Source organism: Phalangium opilio, unplaced genomic scaffold, assembly GCF_054372755.1.
Source record: "Phalangium opilio isolate 3A_F unplaced genomic scaffold, DU_Popi_V2 ptg000209l_1, whole genome shotgun sequence".
Taxonomy (NCBI): domain Eukaryota; kingdom Metazoa; phylum Arthropoda; class Arachnida; order Opiliones; family Phalangiidae; genus Phalangium; species Phalangium opilio.
Genome location: NW_028324217.1, coordinates 7,091,700 through 7,111,464, shown reverse-complemented (window position 1 = coordinate 7,111,464; position 19,765 = coordinate 7,091,700). Strand labels below are relative to the sequence as shown.

Here is a 19,765-nt window from a genome sequence, read left to right as displayed (position 1 = left end):
GTGGTAATCACTGCATTCATCGTAATTCACGGAGAATCCAGTGGTAATCACTGCATTCATCGTAATTCACGGAGAATCCAGTGGTAATCACTGCATTCATCGTAATTCACGGAGAATCCAGTGGTAATCACTGCATTCATCGTAATTCACGAAGAATCCAGTGGTAATCACTGCATTCATCGTAATTCACGAAGAATCCAGTGGTAATCACTGCATTCATCGTAATTCACGAAGAATCCAGTGGTAATCACTGCATTCATGGTAATTTACGAAGAATCCAGTGGTAATCATTGCATTCATCGTAATTCACGAAGAATCCAGTGGTAATCATTGCATTCATCGTAATTCACGAAGAATCCAGTGGTAATCATTGCATTCATCGTAATTCACGAAGAATCCAGTGGTAATCATTGCATTCATCGTAATTCACGAAGAATCCAGTGGTAATCATTGCATTCATCGTAATTCACGAAGAATCCAGTGGTAATCATTGCATTCATCGTAATTCACGAAGAATCCAGTGGTAATCATTGCATTCATCGTAATTCACGAAGAATCCAGTGGTAATCATTGCACGCATCGTAATTCACGAAGAATCCAATGGTAATCACTGCATTCATCGTAATTCACGAAGAATCCAGTGGTAATCATCGGCATTCATAAAAAGTCAACGGAATTCATTGGGATTCAAACAGAAATCACAAATAATCTGCGGCAATAACGGGTAATCAGTGTAAAGATTATCGAATTAAGCTAAAAAAAATCATAATCACGGAAATCAAAGTATTCATTCAGTAATCAACGGAATTAATATTAAAATTCAGAAATCAGAAATCAGGTGTACAAAATTTCTTTGAATGACTAGCCCCTCGAGAAAATGTAGGCTTACCGCTGACGGATTCGAAATTTGTCATTTGCAACCGAGAAAAATATGATGGTGCTGATATGAAACGAGCCTTACAAGAACAGAGGGTCATTATCGCTATAGAAGTTGCACCCACTAGCTGCAATTACATTTTAATATTTTATTCAAAACTTCAAATGGCGTATTGTTGCTGGGACAATAGGTGATTTTAAAAATTACTTTCCACCAGGCACAAAAACTAAGGAGGGGAAAAATACCTTCCATGTCTGCTTTATCCCCTTCTTCATATTTTGTATAAAAAGGCTTATTCGTGAAGCTAAAAGTACTTCAACGTGTATCCACAGAGCTAACGCTATAAGATTCACTAGAAAATTGAATTGTAACAACGAGTTTTTCTCTTCTCCGTAATTCATCATGCAAATAAAAATGCTAGTATTTTTATGTCTCACGGTTATGTCGCTTGCAATGAATATCAACGCTGCTGAATTAAAACCTGGTATGTAGATTAATTAAATTAGAAAATGTTAATTCCTCAAGTAACAATTAACATTTTCATGTAAAATTTCTTCAATAAGTTTAAATTCCTTAAAATGTAGAATTAAATTTTAATATTAAATTTAAAGGTAGAATTGTGCCGGTAATGTAAATAATAGTTCAAAGTGTAATAGCGCGGGAGTTTCAAGTTAATGTTTCTATTATTCGAATACCATCGTTATTTAGACGTACGATTATACCAGGGATTCATGTATTTTTAGAAGCAGGAATGGAGAATGGTTAGCCTTTACTTCAGTCCGACCATGAGTTAATAATATGTTAGCTCCCTATAAGTTACTCAGGCTCCATAGGCGTAATGTATCCAGCGATTTCTTCTCATTTCGCCCGCGCGGGAAAAAAATCCGAATGTTGCGCTCTCTCTTGTTGAAAAAAAAACCGCTCTCGTACGGCTCCTCGACCTCGAGTCGTCGGCTGATTTTTCACCAAGGGAGTGTTTCAGTCATGAATTTTATGTTTTAACAATTTAACATTAAATCATGGCGTTTGTATCAGTACTGAGACAAAAAAATGCAGGAACTCAATGCAATTTGCCGATATTGATGAAGAATGCTAAAGATAAGAGTTGTTATTGTGACTTGAAACCAGAAAATTATACAACTGAGCTAAATCCAATCCACTGATCTCTTCTAAACTGTTTTCTTAACCGAGTCTATTGAGCGAAATATTCGGCTGCTTAAATAGCTTCGATATCATTGGCTAGCTTCCACTACACGCGCTTCCGGGGAAAAACCGGAAAGAAGAGTAAATAAGATTTTCGTTCACATGTCGGCCGCATAGCGTCGCATATAATTGGGAAGCCGGCGGCGCGGGAGAAAACGCTGGAGTATAAAAATGAATTGCCTGAGTAACTTACAGGGAGCTAACATATTATTAACTCATGGTCCGACTCATAGCCCCTCCCTTCAACACGTAACGAAAATTTTTAAATTATCTCATTGGTTCACTTAAACAACGTTATGATGATGTTGCTGAAGGGACGGCGTAAAATACGTAGTTACTTTTTACCTCTGTCGCTGTTCATACCCCACCCCCGTCACGTAGAAGGATAACGTGGACTTGGACGAGCGCCTAGATTACTTAGTTCTCCATTCCTGCTTCTAAAATTACATGGATCCCTGGTAGTACATACTGTCCGCTCTTGTGGTAATACATTTTGAACAACTTTCACACTGTCAGCTTGACACACTTCTACCTTTTAAAGTACACTTCTTCTAGATAAACCCTCATTAACATTCTTAGATTGGGGTGCTATTGAAATTGTCTCAACAAGGTGAGCAGGCTGATAGTCCTACTCTTCACGTACCAATTTCCTTGTTTTGAGGGGACAATGTTTGGGGCCCGAAACTAAATGATTTAGACCTCATGATCAGACTCGGTCTCACCCACCAGCTTAGAACACTTCTACCTTTAAAAGTACACTTCTTCTAGATAAACCCTCATTAACACTCTTAGATTGGGGGCTATTGAAATTGTCTAAACAAGGTGAGCAGGCTGATAGTCCTACTCTTAACTTGTCAATATTCTTGTTTTAGGGGACAATGTTTGGGGCCCTAAACTAAATGTTTTAGAACTTGTGTTCTTGGATACTTCCCACTCAGTCTCACCCAAAGAAGACACACTTTAATTTATGCAACCTGTATAAGCATATACATACTTTGTAGATAATTTACTAGTTATAATTTGCAGGCATACGCAGGGAATATATGGATAACATAAAACACCACCATACCACTTACATTAATTTTTTGTTTATACAGAAAACAGCGTCAGTTTGAAATCGGATGAACAGAATGGAAAACCTGTCATTCAAAAGGTAACTAACGGTAAAAAGCTAAAACGAGGGAATTTAAGAGGAATGGTTGACCTTGTGGGATGAAACTTCGAAAACTAAATCCGACAAATACACTATCTCACATCTATTTAAGTAATTAACAAAGCGTCGAAATTTAATAATTGAATTGTAATAATTTCTCAAATGCTTTCTATTATAAAAATGCACCTAATAATAATTTCTAGTGTATTTGGTTCTAAACATGCACATAATATTATGTAAGGGGAGTATGTTCACATATTAAAAACCTAAAAAAAAACTTGTCAACTATTATTTCAAAAGTGTCATTACGAATTTATTACTATCGAGTATGATCTACCTTGTAGGGTTAAAAACACCTGGATTTTATTTACATAATTAGTAAATAATTATTTTGAAGTTGAAACTATAAATAAATTAAAACAGTACCCCACGGTGCGATGCCCAACTGAAGTTTGATGAGCAGAAAAGCAAATGTTCAAAAAGGGTGAGCCTTGGATCTATTATCCCCTTATGGTTATGGGTAAGGAGATTGATTACCACTCCATCCCACTCCCCGTCAATACATGAGTCATGTAGTCATGTCCTGTCATTTATTGATCCATGCATCGCCTAATACGAGTATTTCTTACCAAAGTTAAATTTTCATGGAATCTTTGAATCAACTAAGGATAAAAACTAAAATAGGGCATCCCAAAATAGTGTGTAGTCGTGTTACTGAATGATCGAATTACTATTCCCTTTACACGAAAACTTTGGGAAAGAATCGAAAATATATAGAATAAACAAAGACTCGAAAATAGTAAATAACACGATTCAGAGGCAGGAATAGAAATAAGGATGTTTTGTCGAATGGAAATAAAATTAGGCTTGACGGTGAGATCCACGAATTGAAGAAGGTATCTCTGTAAACGTTCCAGAGTAGGATCAAGTTCACCATGAATATATAGACTTCTTCTACTTGGAATCTTTAACAGGTTATTTTCTAAAGCCTTTGTACTTGAATTAAAGGGGAGGTGTTAGAACCGTCTCCCCCTGACGTCATGCATAATGTATTGAAATTAGAAAGCATTACAAAAAGATATAACATTATTATAATACAATTATTTACCCCACCGGATAATGAAAATACCAACAACAAAAAAACAGATAGTATTAAAAATTCTAATCTCAAAATTACTACTAACAAATGATAACGTCTTAACACTACACATAGTAATCCCCCAAAAAATAAACCAAAGCAAGTAGTCCACTAAGCCTTGTGAAACCGTATCGTTAACGTAACGTCACGTATCCAAATACGAACAGAACGCCATCTGATAACGTTTCTTAAACGATGCTTTCGGAATTAGGTAATAGGCGCCCTCTTTCGGATGATTTACGAACTAAAAACGGTAACGGTACGGTTTCACAAGGCTAAGTGGACTACTTGCTCAACTCTCTTTGCGTGTGCTGTACGAGTAGACCTAGGGTTAATGGTTGTCCTGTATATGTTAACAGCCAATGAAACACGAGGAAGGTGAGGGCGGTTAACAATCGGACATTATGGTATGGGGTATATGGCCTCTTAAAGATTCCAAGAAGAATTCTATGCATTCATGAGTTCACATATAGATCCTTCCTGTCTAGGTATAAGATTGGTCCGGAAATTAAATAAACCAACAAAATTTGGCGCCGTTGACTATTTTTCTTTTATATTTTATCTTTCGTCTATTTCTGAAATATACGCAACATAGCTTGTGATTTGGAGATAAACGATAGTATCTCAAAGGCTTACATTGTAAAAGTTATGACATTTCCGAAGTGCATGCAGACTATACCAACATTTCTATTTAGGAGACAGAAGAAAATCTATCTAGACTAATATCACACAAAGAGGATCGAATTGCTGCAGTGACCCGTCTAATGCGTTGGCGTTATGCAAGGATAACGCTTGAGGGATTTAAGAGGCACCATGCAGAAGAGAAATTAAATTATCACTCGCCATACCTCTAATTGATAAAACTAGTAATACATAGATTCTTCTACTCGAAATCATTAAGAGGCCATATGACCCATACTAATATCTGATTGAAGGTAAGGGGAAGGGCTTAAAACTTTGATAAACATTCTGCTTCTATTTCCTCGCGTTTCATTGGCTATTTGAGTATGTACGACAACCGTCTACTTTAAGATTCCTCGTTCAGAACACGCTATGAGAAATTGTTTACATTTGAGTTTCGCACTCACAGGTCGCTAGCTACGTCCATATCACATGGTTTCTAAGTTCAATAACGTTATGCATGACGTAAGGGGTTGAGGCTTTTACTACTCCTCCCCTTTAATTCAAACAGAAATGAATTGTTAAAGATTCCAAGTCCTGATAAATTCAATAATGCATCTTAACCCGATTTGACTTTAAAACAAGTCTTGGCTATGTTTAGTTTAAAGAAATGCCACTAGATGTTCCCTTAATCGAGGGGTGGAGTTGACTGACCCTCTAAGGTTAGCAAAGGCTAGTTTTAACTCCGCCCTCATGGATGAGTGCTGATTGACTCCTGCCTTTAGCAAGGCCCAGAATGTTAGGCGTGCCACAGGAGCCGACATTTTGCTTTAAGCATTGTATGGCAACAACTATATAAAAACTCTACAATAGATTTTAAATATAAATTTATAGTATTATAACTTATCCATAACAAATCTCCTCGCAAAGTGCTCATAGTCATAAAAAACCCTTTAAAAAATGTCCATGCAGTCATCAAAATCATCCCATAGATAAGCCTTATACTTCTTTCAAATTATTCTCTCCAAAATTCCATAAAAAAACGCCTTAAGTGTCATCATCTCATTAAGCATCCCAACCACAAAGGAAACTTTTTTTTTCAAAAATATCCCCTTCGCCTATTAACGAGGGATGGAAAAGTTGCGCTACCCAAGGGGTAGGCAAACCTTAGACCCCAGAATCCCTCAAGCTAAGTCTTCAATCAAGACGTCCCTTACCCCATTTTCACCCATAGATCCGAAGCTATTCTTTTATCCGATTAAACTTTCCAGTTCAGAATAGAATAGAATCTCTTGGCCCTTGGCAGTTTCACCCCCTCCCCCCTACCAAATGGAAAGAGATTAAAAACCGAAACCATAAAAATCATCCCCCCTTCGGTTCTTTCATGGTTTTTTGTCTAACGCGACCAAAAGTACATAAACTTAAAATTATTAGAAGAAAAATCTTCATAGTCATCAACACTATTCTTGCAGCAAAGGCATTCGGTATGCATTTATCAGTTTTGCACAACCAAATCTATGATAATGTCTAAGAGCCATGAATGCCTGAAAATTCGAACTATTTTCAACCTTCAATTAGAAGAACGAAGATTCCCCAAGGACTGGAGTTATAATACCTATTACTTTGTGACGTACAGAGAGATTTAATGCTACCTCTAACAGTGCTAAAATGACTACCCATAACTTGCAAGTAATCCTTAATCAGGGATAAGAGAGGTGAGATGGATTGGAAATGATGATGGACAACTTGCGTCTAAATCTTTTACTCAGATTCGTTCGACACGTAACGAAAAGTTATAATTTTCTTATTGGCTGACTTAAACTAGGTTTTGATGACGTTGCTGACGGGGACGGCGAAAAATACGTAGTGCCATTTTACCTCTGTCGCTATGACCCGCCTCTTCTATCATACCCCCGTCCCTTGGAAGGGGATCCGGGACTATGACGCGCGCCCAAATTACTCTGTTCTTTATTCTTACTTCTAAAATTAAATCGATCCCTGGTTCTAGATAATAGTTCAATAACGTTCATAGATTGAAGACTGATACGTCTTACTCCACACCTATGACCATTTCCTTGTTTTAGAGGACAACCAATGTTTTGGGATTCATATCTTCGTAACTAAATGTTGTAGAAGGTAGAACCAATGTTCTGTGACACTTTCCACTAAGTTTGACCCAAAGAACACGCCCTTTAATTTATGGCTGACTTCACAGAAACACCCTGCTTTTGATTTATTTACATCGCACATTAAACTTCATTGTCATCTACTTTTGCCAGTCTACGAAAAAAATGTAGAAAAATCAACGATTTAGGTTAGCGATACCCGAAGCAGTCTTTTCTTAATTTAATTTTTGAAACAGCTTTTTTGACGGGTTCTCTTTTGGAGCTAGCTATTTCTCGCATGGAAAGTCTTAAGTTAATGGTTTTGATGTTAAGAACTTTATCTTTTTCCCGCTTTCCTTTTGCATTTAGATGTAGATTATCTTCTTCTTTTCTTTACCCTTTCTCCTAAGGGTCCTGGGTTATAGGTAGTAATTTAATTACAAGTTTTGGATGTGTTGCCAGACATGTAGAGTTTTTGGTTAATGATATGGGGTAATGCTCAAGTTTAGGAATTTACAAAGGCATTGTTTGAAATAGCTTCTACTATGCATGGCTCAAAAACAAGAGGTTGGTTTATGATAATGATAAACAATTTAAATTGTGAACTACTGATAGGTTAAGTTAAAATTTTTCGGGTTAATGATAGATTAATATTGTGAAGTTGCATTAATTGCAGGTTAAAATTGTGAAGTTGCATTAATTGTAAGTTAAAGTTGTGAAGTTGCGTTAATTTTAGCTTAAAATTGTGAAGTTGCGTTAATTTTAGCTTAAAATTGTGAAGTTGCGCTAATTTTAGCTTAAAATTGTGAAGTTGCGCTAATTTTAGCTTAAAATTGTGAAGTTGCATTAATTATAGCTTAACACTGTAAAGTTGCATTAATTATGGTTTAAAATCGTGAAATTGCGTTAATTGTGGCTTAAAATTGTAGATTAACTGACACAAATTGAAAACTGTGAAAGCAGCCTACAAACGCTGTGAACTATATTAAAATTCGTAAGGACAAAGAGGTTCAGAAAAAGTACCTATACGAGATAGCAATTTAAATGGTTTACACATGTGAAACAACCGCTTCAACGGTACTTACAAAATGTCCGTGAAATGCGCTTAGCTTAAAGAGCTCCAATTGCGCTTTTAAAATGGAGTTAAAACTCTCGAAATCGGTTTCGGATATGATCTTCAAATGCTCGAAGTGAGCTTAAGAAATGAATTAAAAGGTTGAAGTGAGCTTGGGAAATGAACAGTTATCAGAACATAAAACGGATTACCTATCAGTTTTAACACAGCTTGCGCGTAACAAATATGATTTACACTCAAACTTGTACAGAATATTATAGACTTATGATTGTATCCAAATATATTCCACGCATGTTTATCAATTCACTCAACAAGTGAAACCTAAAAACTTCGATTGAAAAGAAAAAAAAATTAACTTTTAAAGCCTCCTTTGAAAGTACGTTCGTGAGTTTGCAATCTACTCAAATAACCCATTTCCACATTCAATACACGAAAAGATTTTGGTCCTAACTATATATATTTCCCCATACCAACATCTTCATCTCGTAAAAGAGCTCCTAATAACTTCTATAATGCCCAAGTCCCAACTTTTATGAAAAGAAAAAGAAGTCTTCAGATGACAATCCAAGGAGCTTTACCACGCCATCCTACAGAGACTAGTGAAAAATGGACAAAAGCCGAGAAAACGTTGAGAGCAATGTTTGGATTTTATGGCGTTTTCCTTCGGGGAGTGCTCGGAAGAAAAAAATGTTTTTCAAATTGGGAAAAAACGAGCGACTCTGAGACGTAGGCGCGTCTTCCGTAGACTCAGTCGCCCCTCCCGGTTTGCTCCCGGATTGATTCCAACCAATCCGACTCTAGAGACCAAAGTGGAGCGCCTGATGACGTCACAAAACCGCTCTGAAAAAGTTTTTGTCTTTCATTGGGAGCAACTAGGTCAGATCCTCGGAGCTAGAGCGATGACGTGTCAACCAAATACGGAACGATCTTGGTTCCCAAAGGAAAATGTTATGAGTGTGAAACATTCAAATCCACTAAAGACATGCTTGATTAGGGGTTATTCATAAAGCTAAAATGGTATGGCTCTAGAGAAGAATAGGATTAATGGCTTCGCACCGTCCCAACTTTAAGGAAAAGTCAACTAACTATTAAAATCTTCCCCTGGTGCTAACGTAATTTATTAAGATATATTTCATAAGTTTGCCAATGGTTACTGAGAGGAAGTGACCAGGGCCGGATTAAAGAATTTTGCACCCCTGGGACTGTAAAGAAGGCATCGGCGGGTGGGTAAAAATTATTTGAAATACGTCAGAGGCACGTGACTGAGGAGAGGCGTGGTTCAAATAAGCTTAGTTCGTTTTATTTCGAAAACTACCACTTCATGGAATTGGCGCTGCAATCTCGCGAAAAACAAGGACAAGATGTCAAGTTCCACTCTATGAAGAGTCTTTGTATCTTGGTATCACGTGATGTCTGTGACGTATTTCAAATAATTTTTACCCACCCGCCGATGTCTTCTTTGCAGTTCCTTTAAGCCTGGAAAAAAAGGAACAGCAAATGTTGCTGGGAGGAATAGAATGCGCCCCCGATGCGGTTATAGAGCATCCTTCACTAGTCTCTGTTTCACCTTAACCACGAATCTCACACTTATAGTTGCTATGGTAACGGAGAAAAGCCTTCTCACTCTCTCATAAGACCATCAGAAATCCTTCTAGTGTTCGCAAAGCTCGTCCCTGGCCTAGTCTCGCTTCGGAGTTCAAACGGGAGAGATGTCAAAGCGAGTGCAAATAGCTTCTCAGCTCCGAAACTGACCTGTCTTGGCTCCGGCGCAACCTGGTGCTTAAATAAAGCTCTTTTCTTTTACCCTAAACTTCCCGCAAATTCCTATGGCAAAGAATATATTGTATGTTTTAAAGGACCTTTTTTCAATATATATATACAGTACCGATGCTGGTTTGGTTCAAGCCTTGTTACTTCGTTCTTTTCATGTCACTCTTCAAGTCATTTAAGCCTAGTATACCGAGCTATTGTGTCCTAAGCTTACTTAAATTCTGATTTGCTTATTCGTATCAAATTTTCAAGAGATGCTTTTTAAATTTCAAGGGGTACTTAACGATACGAAAAATGGTGAACGTTACTGTCAAAAATAATGAATATAAATTCAAATTTGATTAATTTATTAATACATTAATACTTTAGCATCTTATATCGTATATTTTTGGGAAAGCTGTTTATTTGCTTCTTGTTTACGGATCCTCGTCGCAATTCGTTACCAAATTTGACTAAAATGCAACTTTATATCAGCAGGGATAGATTTAATTTTAGAAGTAGGAATGGAGAACGGTTAGTATTTACATCAGTCCGACTCATAGCCCAGGATAGAGCCCCTCCCTCCAACACGTACCGAAAATTTTAAATTATCTTATTGGCTCATTTAATCTACGTTTTGATGGCGTTGCTGACGGGGACGGCGAAAAATACGTAATCCTTTTATACCTCTGTAGCTATGACCCTCCTCTTCTTCCGGGACTTTGACGAGAGTCCTGATTACTCTGTTCTCCATTCCTACTTCTAAAATTAAATCCATTCCTGATATCAGTAACAGTAGGGAAATTTTGAGAAGTAGTTCGGTTGAGTTCCTCAAGGTTAGGCCCAAGAACGCCTAGCCATTAAGCCTATTTCTTTCTTAGAAAACAACATCATGCATGTACTTCATAAGGCTATTAAGTGTTTAGACACGAAACTCTACCTGGTTTAAATTCACTTAAAACAACCCGGAGAAAGAAGGGTTGAATAACTATTTACAAATAGAATAAGAAAGGTTTTCTGTACAAAAAAAAAGATTATTGGCAAAGTAATTTTCCGAACTATTAAGTTGTTAATGCAGAGCTTAAGAAATTGATCAGTGGTTCGGAGTACAACTGAAAAGTTTACAAATTTTGCACGCTAAAAAAGGAACACTCCAGTCAGACAGCCTGCTTGAAGTGGTACATATTATACTTTTTAACATCTTATAGAGCGAAAAAATAAAAAATAACCTCACAAAAATTCATGTATTCAAACACATTTCAGTGCCAGTTTTTTTACCTCCGTTGTAACTATTTTTTATGGAATCACATGAATACGTAATTTAACATAGTTAACATTTTTTCAAAGACGAAATTTAATGGAAAGGTAGTGTTTATTTTACGTAATCTATATTTTTTTGTAAATCTAAAGCCACGATTACATGACGTCTAGTCTAATCTGCCTACGCTGGGTCACATTGTCATTCGCGCTCCAGTTGAACGGTTGATAAAACCTGTACGCGTTGTATAATTATTGATAGGCTTAAGGTTGGAAAATAATTATTTGACGCTAAAGTATGGCCACCGAAGCGACATCAACCCAAAGAATTTTCAATATAAGAAAGCAAAGGTTTCGGCAAAAAATATCAAGGAATACTCAATGGACAATAGATATTGAAGCCCATGATCAAGCTGGAGATGAAGTACACCCGTGGAAAATGAGGGGATACTATACTTCTGTTAGTAATAAGTGGTTCGTGTGTTTGAGCGGATGTGTAAATGATAAAGATGTGAAGTACAAAAGATGTTATTGCAAGGTGCAACTCTACTGTAATGGCGAAAAAGTCACGATCCACAAGGAATACATCAAAGGCCCAACGTTCAATCAATTCGACTTTCAATGCATTTACTACTTAAATGATTGTGATAGTTTTTCGAATCCCCACAAAGTAATCGAAATCATTATCACCATTGCTTCGTGCGACGAGAAAACGTTTATCGAAAGACATAAGACTTTGATGGATGAAGGAATCTTAACAGACACAATCATCAAAACTAAGGATCAGGAATTTCCTTGTCACAAGTTCGTGTTGGCGTCGCATTCCGAATATTTCAAGAAAATGTTTCAAACCGATATGAAGGAAAGTCAAACGAACTCCGTCGACTGGACTGGGATTTTTGACGCCCCAGTGGTCAAGGATTTGTTGCATTTCTTCTACACCGGTGAAAACCCCCCCAACATTGTGGAAAACCATTTCGAACTGTTAAAAGCCGCCCACCTCTGTCTTTTACCCGATTTGAAGGTCATGTGTGTGAACAGCATAATACCAAATATTTCCGTGGATAATATGGATTGTGTACTTCAGTCAGCGCTAACGTACGAATCAAAGCATTTGAGAAGAGGATTATTGAGGTTCATCGCTGACCATTGGGATGATGTAATAACTACAAATTTCTTGGATAATTTAGAACGAAGCGATTACGAAGAATTATTCAAAAGTATCTTCGAAATGTTCAGGAAAAACATTCTTGTTGATTGAAATAAGTTTTAAGAGCTTCCAATTAAACATTTGGTAAAACTCATATTTTATCATCATTTTTTTTTTGGATTTAAGTTTTTTCCCTTTATATTCTAAAGAGTATATAATTATGAATATTTCAGATATTAACATTTATCACTGCTGGGAAGAAAATGAAATTCTATTGGCCGATTCAGTAAAGTGCTCTTTCGAGAAAATTTGAAAAACATCATTTTTCATTTTTTTTTTTTTCAAGTAAAATTTATTAACCCTTTGAAAGGTTTTGTTGTAAAGCTTTGATTGTATTTGGATTCATGTTTTAATAAACATAAATCAGTATCAGCTTGAAACGTCAAACATTCATAAAAATGTATGAAATATATAACATTAGTTTAGTATGGAGAGAAAAAATATTTAGAATAACACACGTTCCCCAATTTTTCCCTATGACATGTAACACTGCGTGTTCATACGCTTGCCTTTCCCTGTGTAAAGTTCACCTGAGACCAGCTGATAATATAGACGCTTTACCATATGTGGTAAGATTCAAGAACAGTCAAACGTCTTTTTCTTAACAATGACTAAAGATCTAACTTAGTCCATCTCATCTAAAAACCTAATAGAACTGAAGTCAAATAAGTGCAATTGTCTTAAGAGAAAACGCAACGCAGTTTCAACTTAAGATCTTGGTAATGTCTCCTTCCTCAAGTAAAATCTGTTAGATTTCCGTATTGGGACTCAAAAGCAAAAGACACGATCAAACTGATTCACTCCGAATTTGCTCTAAGATAAATCTTGCCCAGATTGCAATCATTATGTCATAAAACAGTTAAAACATACCCCATACTATTCTTGGCATAAAGAGATACTAAAGTAGAAGTCGAATGCGCAGATTTTCAGCTTTCATTCAGCCCATTCCATAAGAGAAGAAAACATGAAAAAGGCGGGGCCGACATTTTAAGTTATTTCCCTTGCGCCAAGAAGCACCGCAAGTCCGAGTTGGCTATCCTCCCAAGTGTAGTGAGGGTGAGCTCCGCCTGGTGTTGATTCTTGGCGCGAGAGAAATAACCTACGTTATTCCGTGTAGGTATTGCGTCCTATGCTTACTTAAATTCTGATTTGCTTATTCGTATCAGAACTTTTTTTTTTCAAATTTTTAAGAGATGCTTTTTAACTTCTAAGGGGTACAGAACGAAAAGCATGACGTGAGATTTTTCCGTTATTATGTATGTTATTAAAAAAAAGAATATTTGCTGAAATTTTAATTTTGTTTATATTATATTTCAAATATAATAACAAACGTAAGTTTGCTTCTAAAAAAGTGTTGGAAAAGTAATTTTTGGAATCAAAAATATAGAGTTTAAGAAATTGTTCAGATAGTGGAATGGTTCCGAGTACTTCTGAAAAGTTTACGAATTCCGCACACTAAAAAAGGAACTTTTCCAGACAGCCAGCCAGCTCGAAAGGGTAAATGTAATATTTATGCAAACCCATAAAGTGCGAAAAGTAAAAAAATACATAAATGCAAATATTCAAAGATATTATACTCAATGTCTTATTTACTTCCGTTGTTACTTGTTACTAGTTTAATAAAGAAGAAATTTAATGGAGTATTAATAAAAAGGAAGACAGTGTTTCTATTCAATAATCAATAATCTATATTCTTAAAAAAAGCGGTGATTAGATAAAGTCTAGACTCTTGTCTTACCAGTCTACATTGGATCAGATAGTCACTCACGCTCAGCTTGAACGGTTGTTAAAATCAATACGCGTTATTTGATTTTTTAAAGAGGCTAAAAATAGTTTGAAGTTGCTTTTAAGGTCAAATAATGTCCACCGAAGGCAAATCCACCAATAGAATTTTTAAAATAAGGAAACAAACGTTTCGGCGAAAAATAGATCGGGATGGTGAATGGATGCTAAATATTGAAGCGTATGATCAACATGGCGATGAGTTACATAAGTGGAAAGTAAAATATTCATATACCAATACGAATTACGAATTGTTCTTGAATCTTAGTGGTTCTGCAGTGAATTCGGATCTGATGTACGCAAAATGTTATTGCAAAGTGGAAGTATACAGTAATGAAAAAGACAAGTTTACAAGCCGATACGGACACATGAAAGGCCCACTTTTCAACGAATTCAACTTTCCCTACATGTACTACATCGGTTATGATAATAGAAATACTGTCAAAAAAGAAATAGATATCTGTATCACCATAGCGTCGTGCGAAGAGGATAATCCTTTCAAAAAGCCAAAGACTTTATTGGACGAAGGCATCCTAACAGATATGATCATCAAAACCAAGGATCGGAAATTTCCTTGTCACAAGCTTGTGCTGGCGTCGCATTCCGAATATTTCAAGAAAATGTTCCAAACGGAAATGAAAGAAAGTCGAACGAATTCCATCGACTGGACTGGCGTTTTCGACGCCCCAGTGGTTGAGGACCTGTTGCATTTCTTCTACACTGGTCAGAAACCCCCCAACATTGATGACACCCATTTTGGACTGCTAGAAGCCGCCCACCTCTGTATTTTACCAGATTTGAAGGGTATGTGTGTCGAAAGCATAGCGTCCGATATTTCTGTGAGGAACGCTGCTGATGTAATTCATTCAGCGGTAATATACGAATCAGGCTATCTTCAAAGAGCGGTAGTGAAATTCGTAGCTGCCCATCATTATGACCTAGGAGCTGATTTCTATGATCAATTGGAAACAGATATTTGCCAGAGATTACTCAAAAGTATTTTCGAAATGTTTGGGAAAAACATTCTTCACGAAATAAATTAAAATGCTTAAGCTTCCTTTTTGATTTAATTAAGTTCTAACAATTTCTAAAGAATATCTTTGACATTCTAATTTTTTATTCATTATATACGTTGCCATATTAACTAACTAAGAAATAATAAATCTTACAAATGTTTAAATGTAAAGGTTTGACTGTATTTAGAGATCAGTTTAAAAAAATATGAATTTTCCAATTAAGTCAGGTGGTCAAAGATTCATAAAATAGGTCTGTCTATTCCAGGCAGTATGTTCTACCATGCTTGAGCAACATTTTGGTTTCATCAGGGATAGATTTAATTTTAGAGGTAGGAATGGAGAACAGAGTAATGTGGGTGCGCGTCAAAGTCCCGGACCCTCTTCCACGGGTATGAAAGAAGAGGCGGGTCATAGAGGTAGAAAGGAATTACGTATTTTTCGCCGTCCCCGTCAGCAACGTCATCAAAACGTAGTTTAAGTGAGCCAATAAGATAATTTAAACTTTTCGTTACGCGTTGAAGGGAGGGGCTCTATGCTGGGCTATGAGTCGGACTGAAGTTAATACTAACCGTTCTCCATTCCTACTTCTAAAATATAATTTATCCCTGGTTTCATAACGAGATTTAACATTTGTAGTGCCATATTGTAAATTTTCCCTGAGACAAGGTGATAATAGACACGTAGCCATCTATTTCTAATTTAAAAATACAATTTGAGCTTATCTGAATGATATTTTGATTAGGGAAGTATGAATACGACTGATAAAAATATATTTTCCAAGAATCGTGTTTCAATTTTCTTTTGGGTCGTAAACAAAGTGACCTTATCAGCACCACAATTATCACTATAAGTGCTTAAAGTGTTAGTGACATAATTTTCGTCACCCACAAACTTAAAATGCTAAAAAAATCCTTGAAAAATCTAGTTTATTATGATATGTTTACTTTTGTATTTGGTTTCGTAGCAATTTATTAAATTGCAATCAAAGTTTAGTGTTGGAAAAGGCCTAGTTAAAATTTTGTTTTGCTTGATGACGTAGTAAGGAGAAACTTTCACTCTAGATGTCGCTCACGTGAAGCGCCTGTTAATGTCGCCGCGCCGCGTTAAGCCTAATTTATTCAGACTCGCGCGCAGAGATAGTTCTATATTAGTAGACTCGGGAGTCTCGGGCGCGCGCGCTTGGCTTTTCCGCGAGATGCCGTGAGTGACGTAGCAAGGAGAAAACCCGCCAAAAATCTTCTTCGCAAATTTGCTTTTGCCCCCCAAATTTCAAGTTTTCAAAGTGATTTTTCTGTGTTTTCCTTCATATTTAAATATTATTCAAGCATATTTTTGGAATCAGAAGAGTTTAAACTCTCAAAAAAGTAAGGTTTTCTTCAGATTTGAGATAATTTTTAAATCACGTCGCTATTCCTTTAAGGGGTAGAAACCATAAGTACCTGTTGTGATTCAGAGTGCATTTAATTTTAGTGTAGGCATTAATAAACGAACAGGAGTTACAGGACTCATAACAGGGGAATTTAAATTCGTACCCGATGTGGCTAAATATTAGAGATGGGCCGATACCAGTTTAAACCGATACCGATATGATCCGATACTTGGGAAACCGATACGTACCGATACCGATATTTTACCCGATCCTTCGATTAAACCGATATCAAACCGATACCGATATGGTATCGGTATCGGCCCATCTCTATAGATGATTCTCGATCCAATTTCGCTACTTGAAACTATAAAACTGGCTTATCATACGAAAAACCCATTTTAGACACTAGTTACGTTATCCAAAAATAGATGAAAAACTGAGCTGTCTCAGAGTTTAGGTCTTATGGCGCCATCTACTCTCAACATAAGTATTTATTTTCTTTAAAAAATATCGGGTAGAAATATCGGTTCATTTTTAACCGATACCGATATATCGGTACGTTATTTTAAAATTTCTGAATGTTTGCAGTTAACTCGAAATTACCCATAAGTTTAAGAAAATGTATATTTCTTGCATCTGAACCTCCATTCTCTAACAAAAAAAAAATGTCAAAATCTTGCTTGAGTCCATCTCATCTAAAAACCTAATAGAACTGAAGCCAAATAAGTGCCATGGTCTAAGAGAAAACGTAACGCAGTTTCAACTCAAGACCCCGGCAATGTCTTCTTCCTCAAGTAAAATCTGTTAGATTTCCGTATTGTGAAACAAAAGCAAAAGACACGATCAAACTGATTCACTCGGAATTTGCTCAAAGATAAATCTTGCCCAGAATGCAATCATTATGTCATAAAACAGTTAAAACATACCCCATACTATTCTTGGCATAAAGAGATACTTAAGTATAAGTGGAATGTGTATATTTTTCTATTTTTAGCTTCAATTCACTATAGACTATTGAATAACTAAAGCGCCTTCTTGGTTTATTTCCCTAGGGCCATAAAGCACCGCAAGAGGCAGTCCGAGTTGGCTATCCTCCCGCGTTTAGTGAAGGCGGACTCCATCTGGCGTTACCTCTTGGCTAGAGGGAAATAAATAACCTACGATGGTGACCCCGTATGTGCCTTGGTTTCTCTGCAAGTATTTAATTGAATGGTCCATTTGGAACCCTATCACAGGAAGTTAGGCTTATCTCGGGATTCGTGGAGAGGAGTAACGGGAAGAAAATCGTCTGTCGTCTGCTACAGTACATATTTTTGGCCTTTGTAGCAGACAACATACGATTTTCTTCCCGTTACTCCTTACCGTCTAGCTTAAAAAAGCTGTGAAATTTCACATGAGTTCATATACCAATATATCGCCAAAGCACATGGGGTTCCTAAAGGGTGGTAGAACCGAAGTACAGTGTGTTCTATCTGGTGACCTTTTGCCTTAAGGGCAACCGTTTACAAGTTATTAATGGAGTGACTTACAGATGACCTCTAATGGCCTATTCAGATTAGAGTAAAGACTTACGTTCACGTCGATCACCTCGTTAGTTTCATTTCTGTCGCGTCAGTACATTCATTTTCATGTAGAGATGTGAAAGCAGATGATTTAAAACGAGTTGCAAAAAGGTAATTTTTGAATCATGACTTTTGAATACTAAAATAGCCGAATCCAAAATGAGAAATATCGCCAAGAATCCTAAAATCTTTCATATATCGTCTGCTAAAGCTTAGCTCACTCGATCACGCGTCACTAATGCATGACCAAGTGTGCTATTGACTTACTCAGGGTTCATGCAAGCCTGGAAAACAGGGAAAACCTGGAAAAATCAGGGAAATAAATAGTTGACAAAAACCTCAGGAAAATTTAGAATTTTTAGTAAAATTCAGGGAAATTGGCGTTAAACAGGGGCCGAGTAATTAAGCAAAATGTTCATAAACATATCCTCCAAAGGATTAACATTACACTACTTTGGAGGCTCATAACTCTGGTTATTAGAGATACGGTGATGTCCTTTGATTATGCAATAATTTGTTTTCCAAAAGTTGTATGAACCCTAGGTGGTGCTCAGGGCTGGAAATAAGAAAAATTTCTTATAGGACATGTGTCCATTGATACCCCGTTTGTCTGGAAAATTTATAGAACATTGCCCACTGGAGTACGTAAAAATTGTGTCGCGTCTTCATAGTCAAGCTATCAAAAACATTTACTGGTCAACCGTCCACTGACCCCCTTAGTTTTTAAATTTATGGGACAATTTAAAACTTTCCTGTGCTTATTTACGGCCCTGGGTGGTGCTAGCTCGACGCTGCCCGATAAATTTGAACATTTTTTGACCCAAATCGTTCACTGCACATTCTGCACTTCAGTTATACCATCGTTTTTGGACATTCTGTATAATGATAGACCCCAACCACACATAGCTAGTACGGAATGTTTTCTACGTAACTTGTATTACGTAATCTTTCGAAAAAGTGAAGCCACGATTAGATAACACGCCTTTCAACCTGCCTACGCTGCATCATATTGTCATTCATGCTTAACTTGAATGGTTGGTAAAACTAATACGGGTGATATAATTATTGAAAAAGATTGAAAACTATTGCTTGGACTTACATTTCAAGGTCAAATTATGTCCACTAACGCGACGTCACTCGAGAGAATTTTTAAAATAAGGAAACAAACGTTTCGGAAAAAAATTAAAATGAGGTTTTACGAATGGATCGTAAATATTGAAGCGCATGATGAACAGAGTGATGAATTACACCAATGGATAATTAACAGTAACTATAATAAAGTCAATAGCTATTGGATCGTTGATTTGAGCGGTTTCGAAAAGAATCGAAAGGTGAGGTACGAAAGATGTTATTGCGAAGTGGAAATCTACATTAACGGAAACGAAAAATTAGGTATTTCGAGCAAGCGAGACATGAAGGGCCCGAAGTTCAACGAATTCTACTTAGATTCCTTCATATATCCTATCAATTACGAGAAAATCAACAACGACATTGAAATCTTTCTAACCATTTCTTCGAGCGACGAGAGTAACGTTTTCGCAAAGCAAAAGATATTGTTGGACGAAGGAATCTTAACAGACACGATCATCAAAACCAAGGATAGGGAATTTCCTTGTCACAAGTTCGTATTAGCGTCGCAGTCCGAGTA

The 19,765-nt window shown here is 36.6% G+C and overlaps 2 protein-coding genes across 3 annotated transcripts in view; one reads left to right on the top strand and one right to left on the bottom strand.

Annotated features, from left to right (window-relative positions):
- LOC149618757 (glutamate receptor ionotropic, NMDA 2B-like) overlaps nt 1-19,765 on the bottom strand; it is a 522,592-nt gene that overhangs the window by 209,405 nt on the left and 293,422 nt on the right. The gene's annotated exons all lie outside the window — the stretch shown is intronic.
- Nucleotides 14,180-17,747, top strand: LOC149618765 (speckle-type POZ protein-like). Of its 2 annotated transcripts, none has more exons than XM_089853895.1 (2): nt 14,180-14,974; nt 17,608-17,747. In XM_089853895.1, exons 1-2 carry the CDS (start codon nt 14,248-14,250, stop codon nt 17,613-17,615), a joined length of 735 nt encoding a protein of 244 aa, XP_089710021.1. In that variant the 5' UTR covers nt 14,180-14,247; the 3' UTR covers nt 17,616-17,747. The 2 variants fall into 2 exon arrangements, with proteins under 2 accessions (XP_089710021.1, XP_089710020.1); XM_089853894.1 differs by lacking the exon at nt 17,608-17,747 and adding an exon at nt 15,059-15,969.

What these genes read in the sequence shown, in the direction of transcription:
- LOC149618765 (XM_089853894.1), top strand. Translation starts at nt 14,248, where the DNA reads ATGTCCACCGAAGGCAAATCCACCAATAGAATTTTTAAAATAAGGAAA. An exon ending in TATTTTACCAGATTTGAAGG is followed by an intron (nt 14,975 to 15,058) that starts GTATGTGTGTCG and finishes TATACGAATCAG; the next exon opens with GCTATCTTCAAAGAGCGGTA.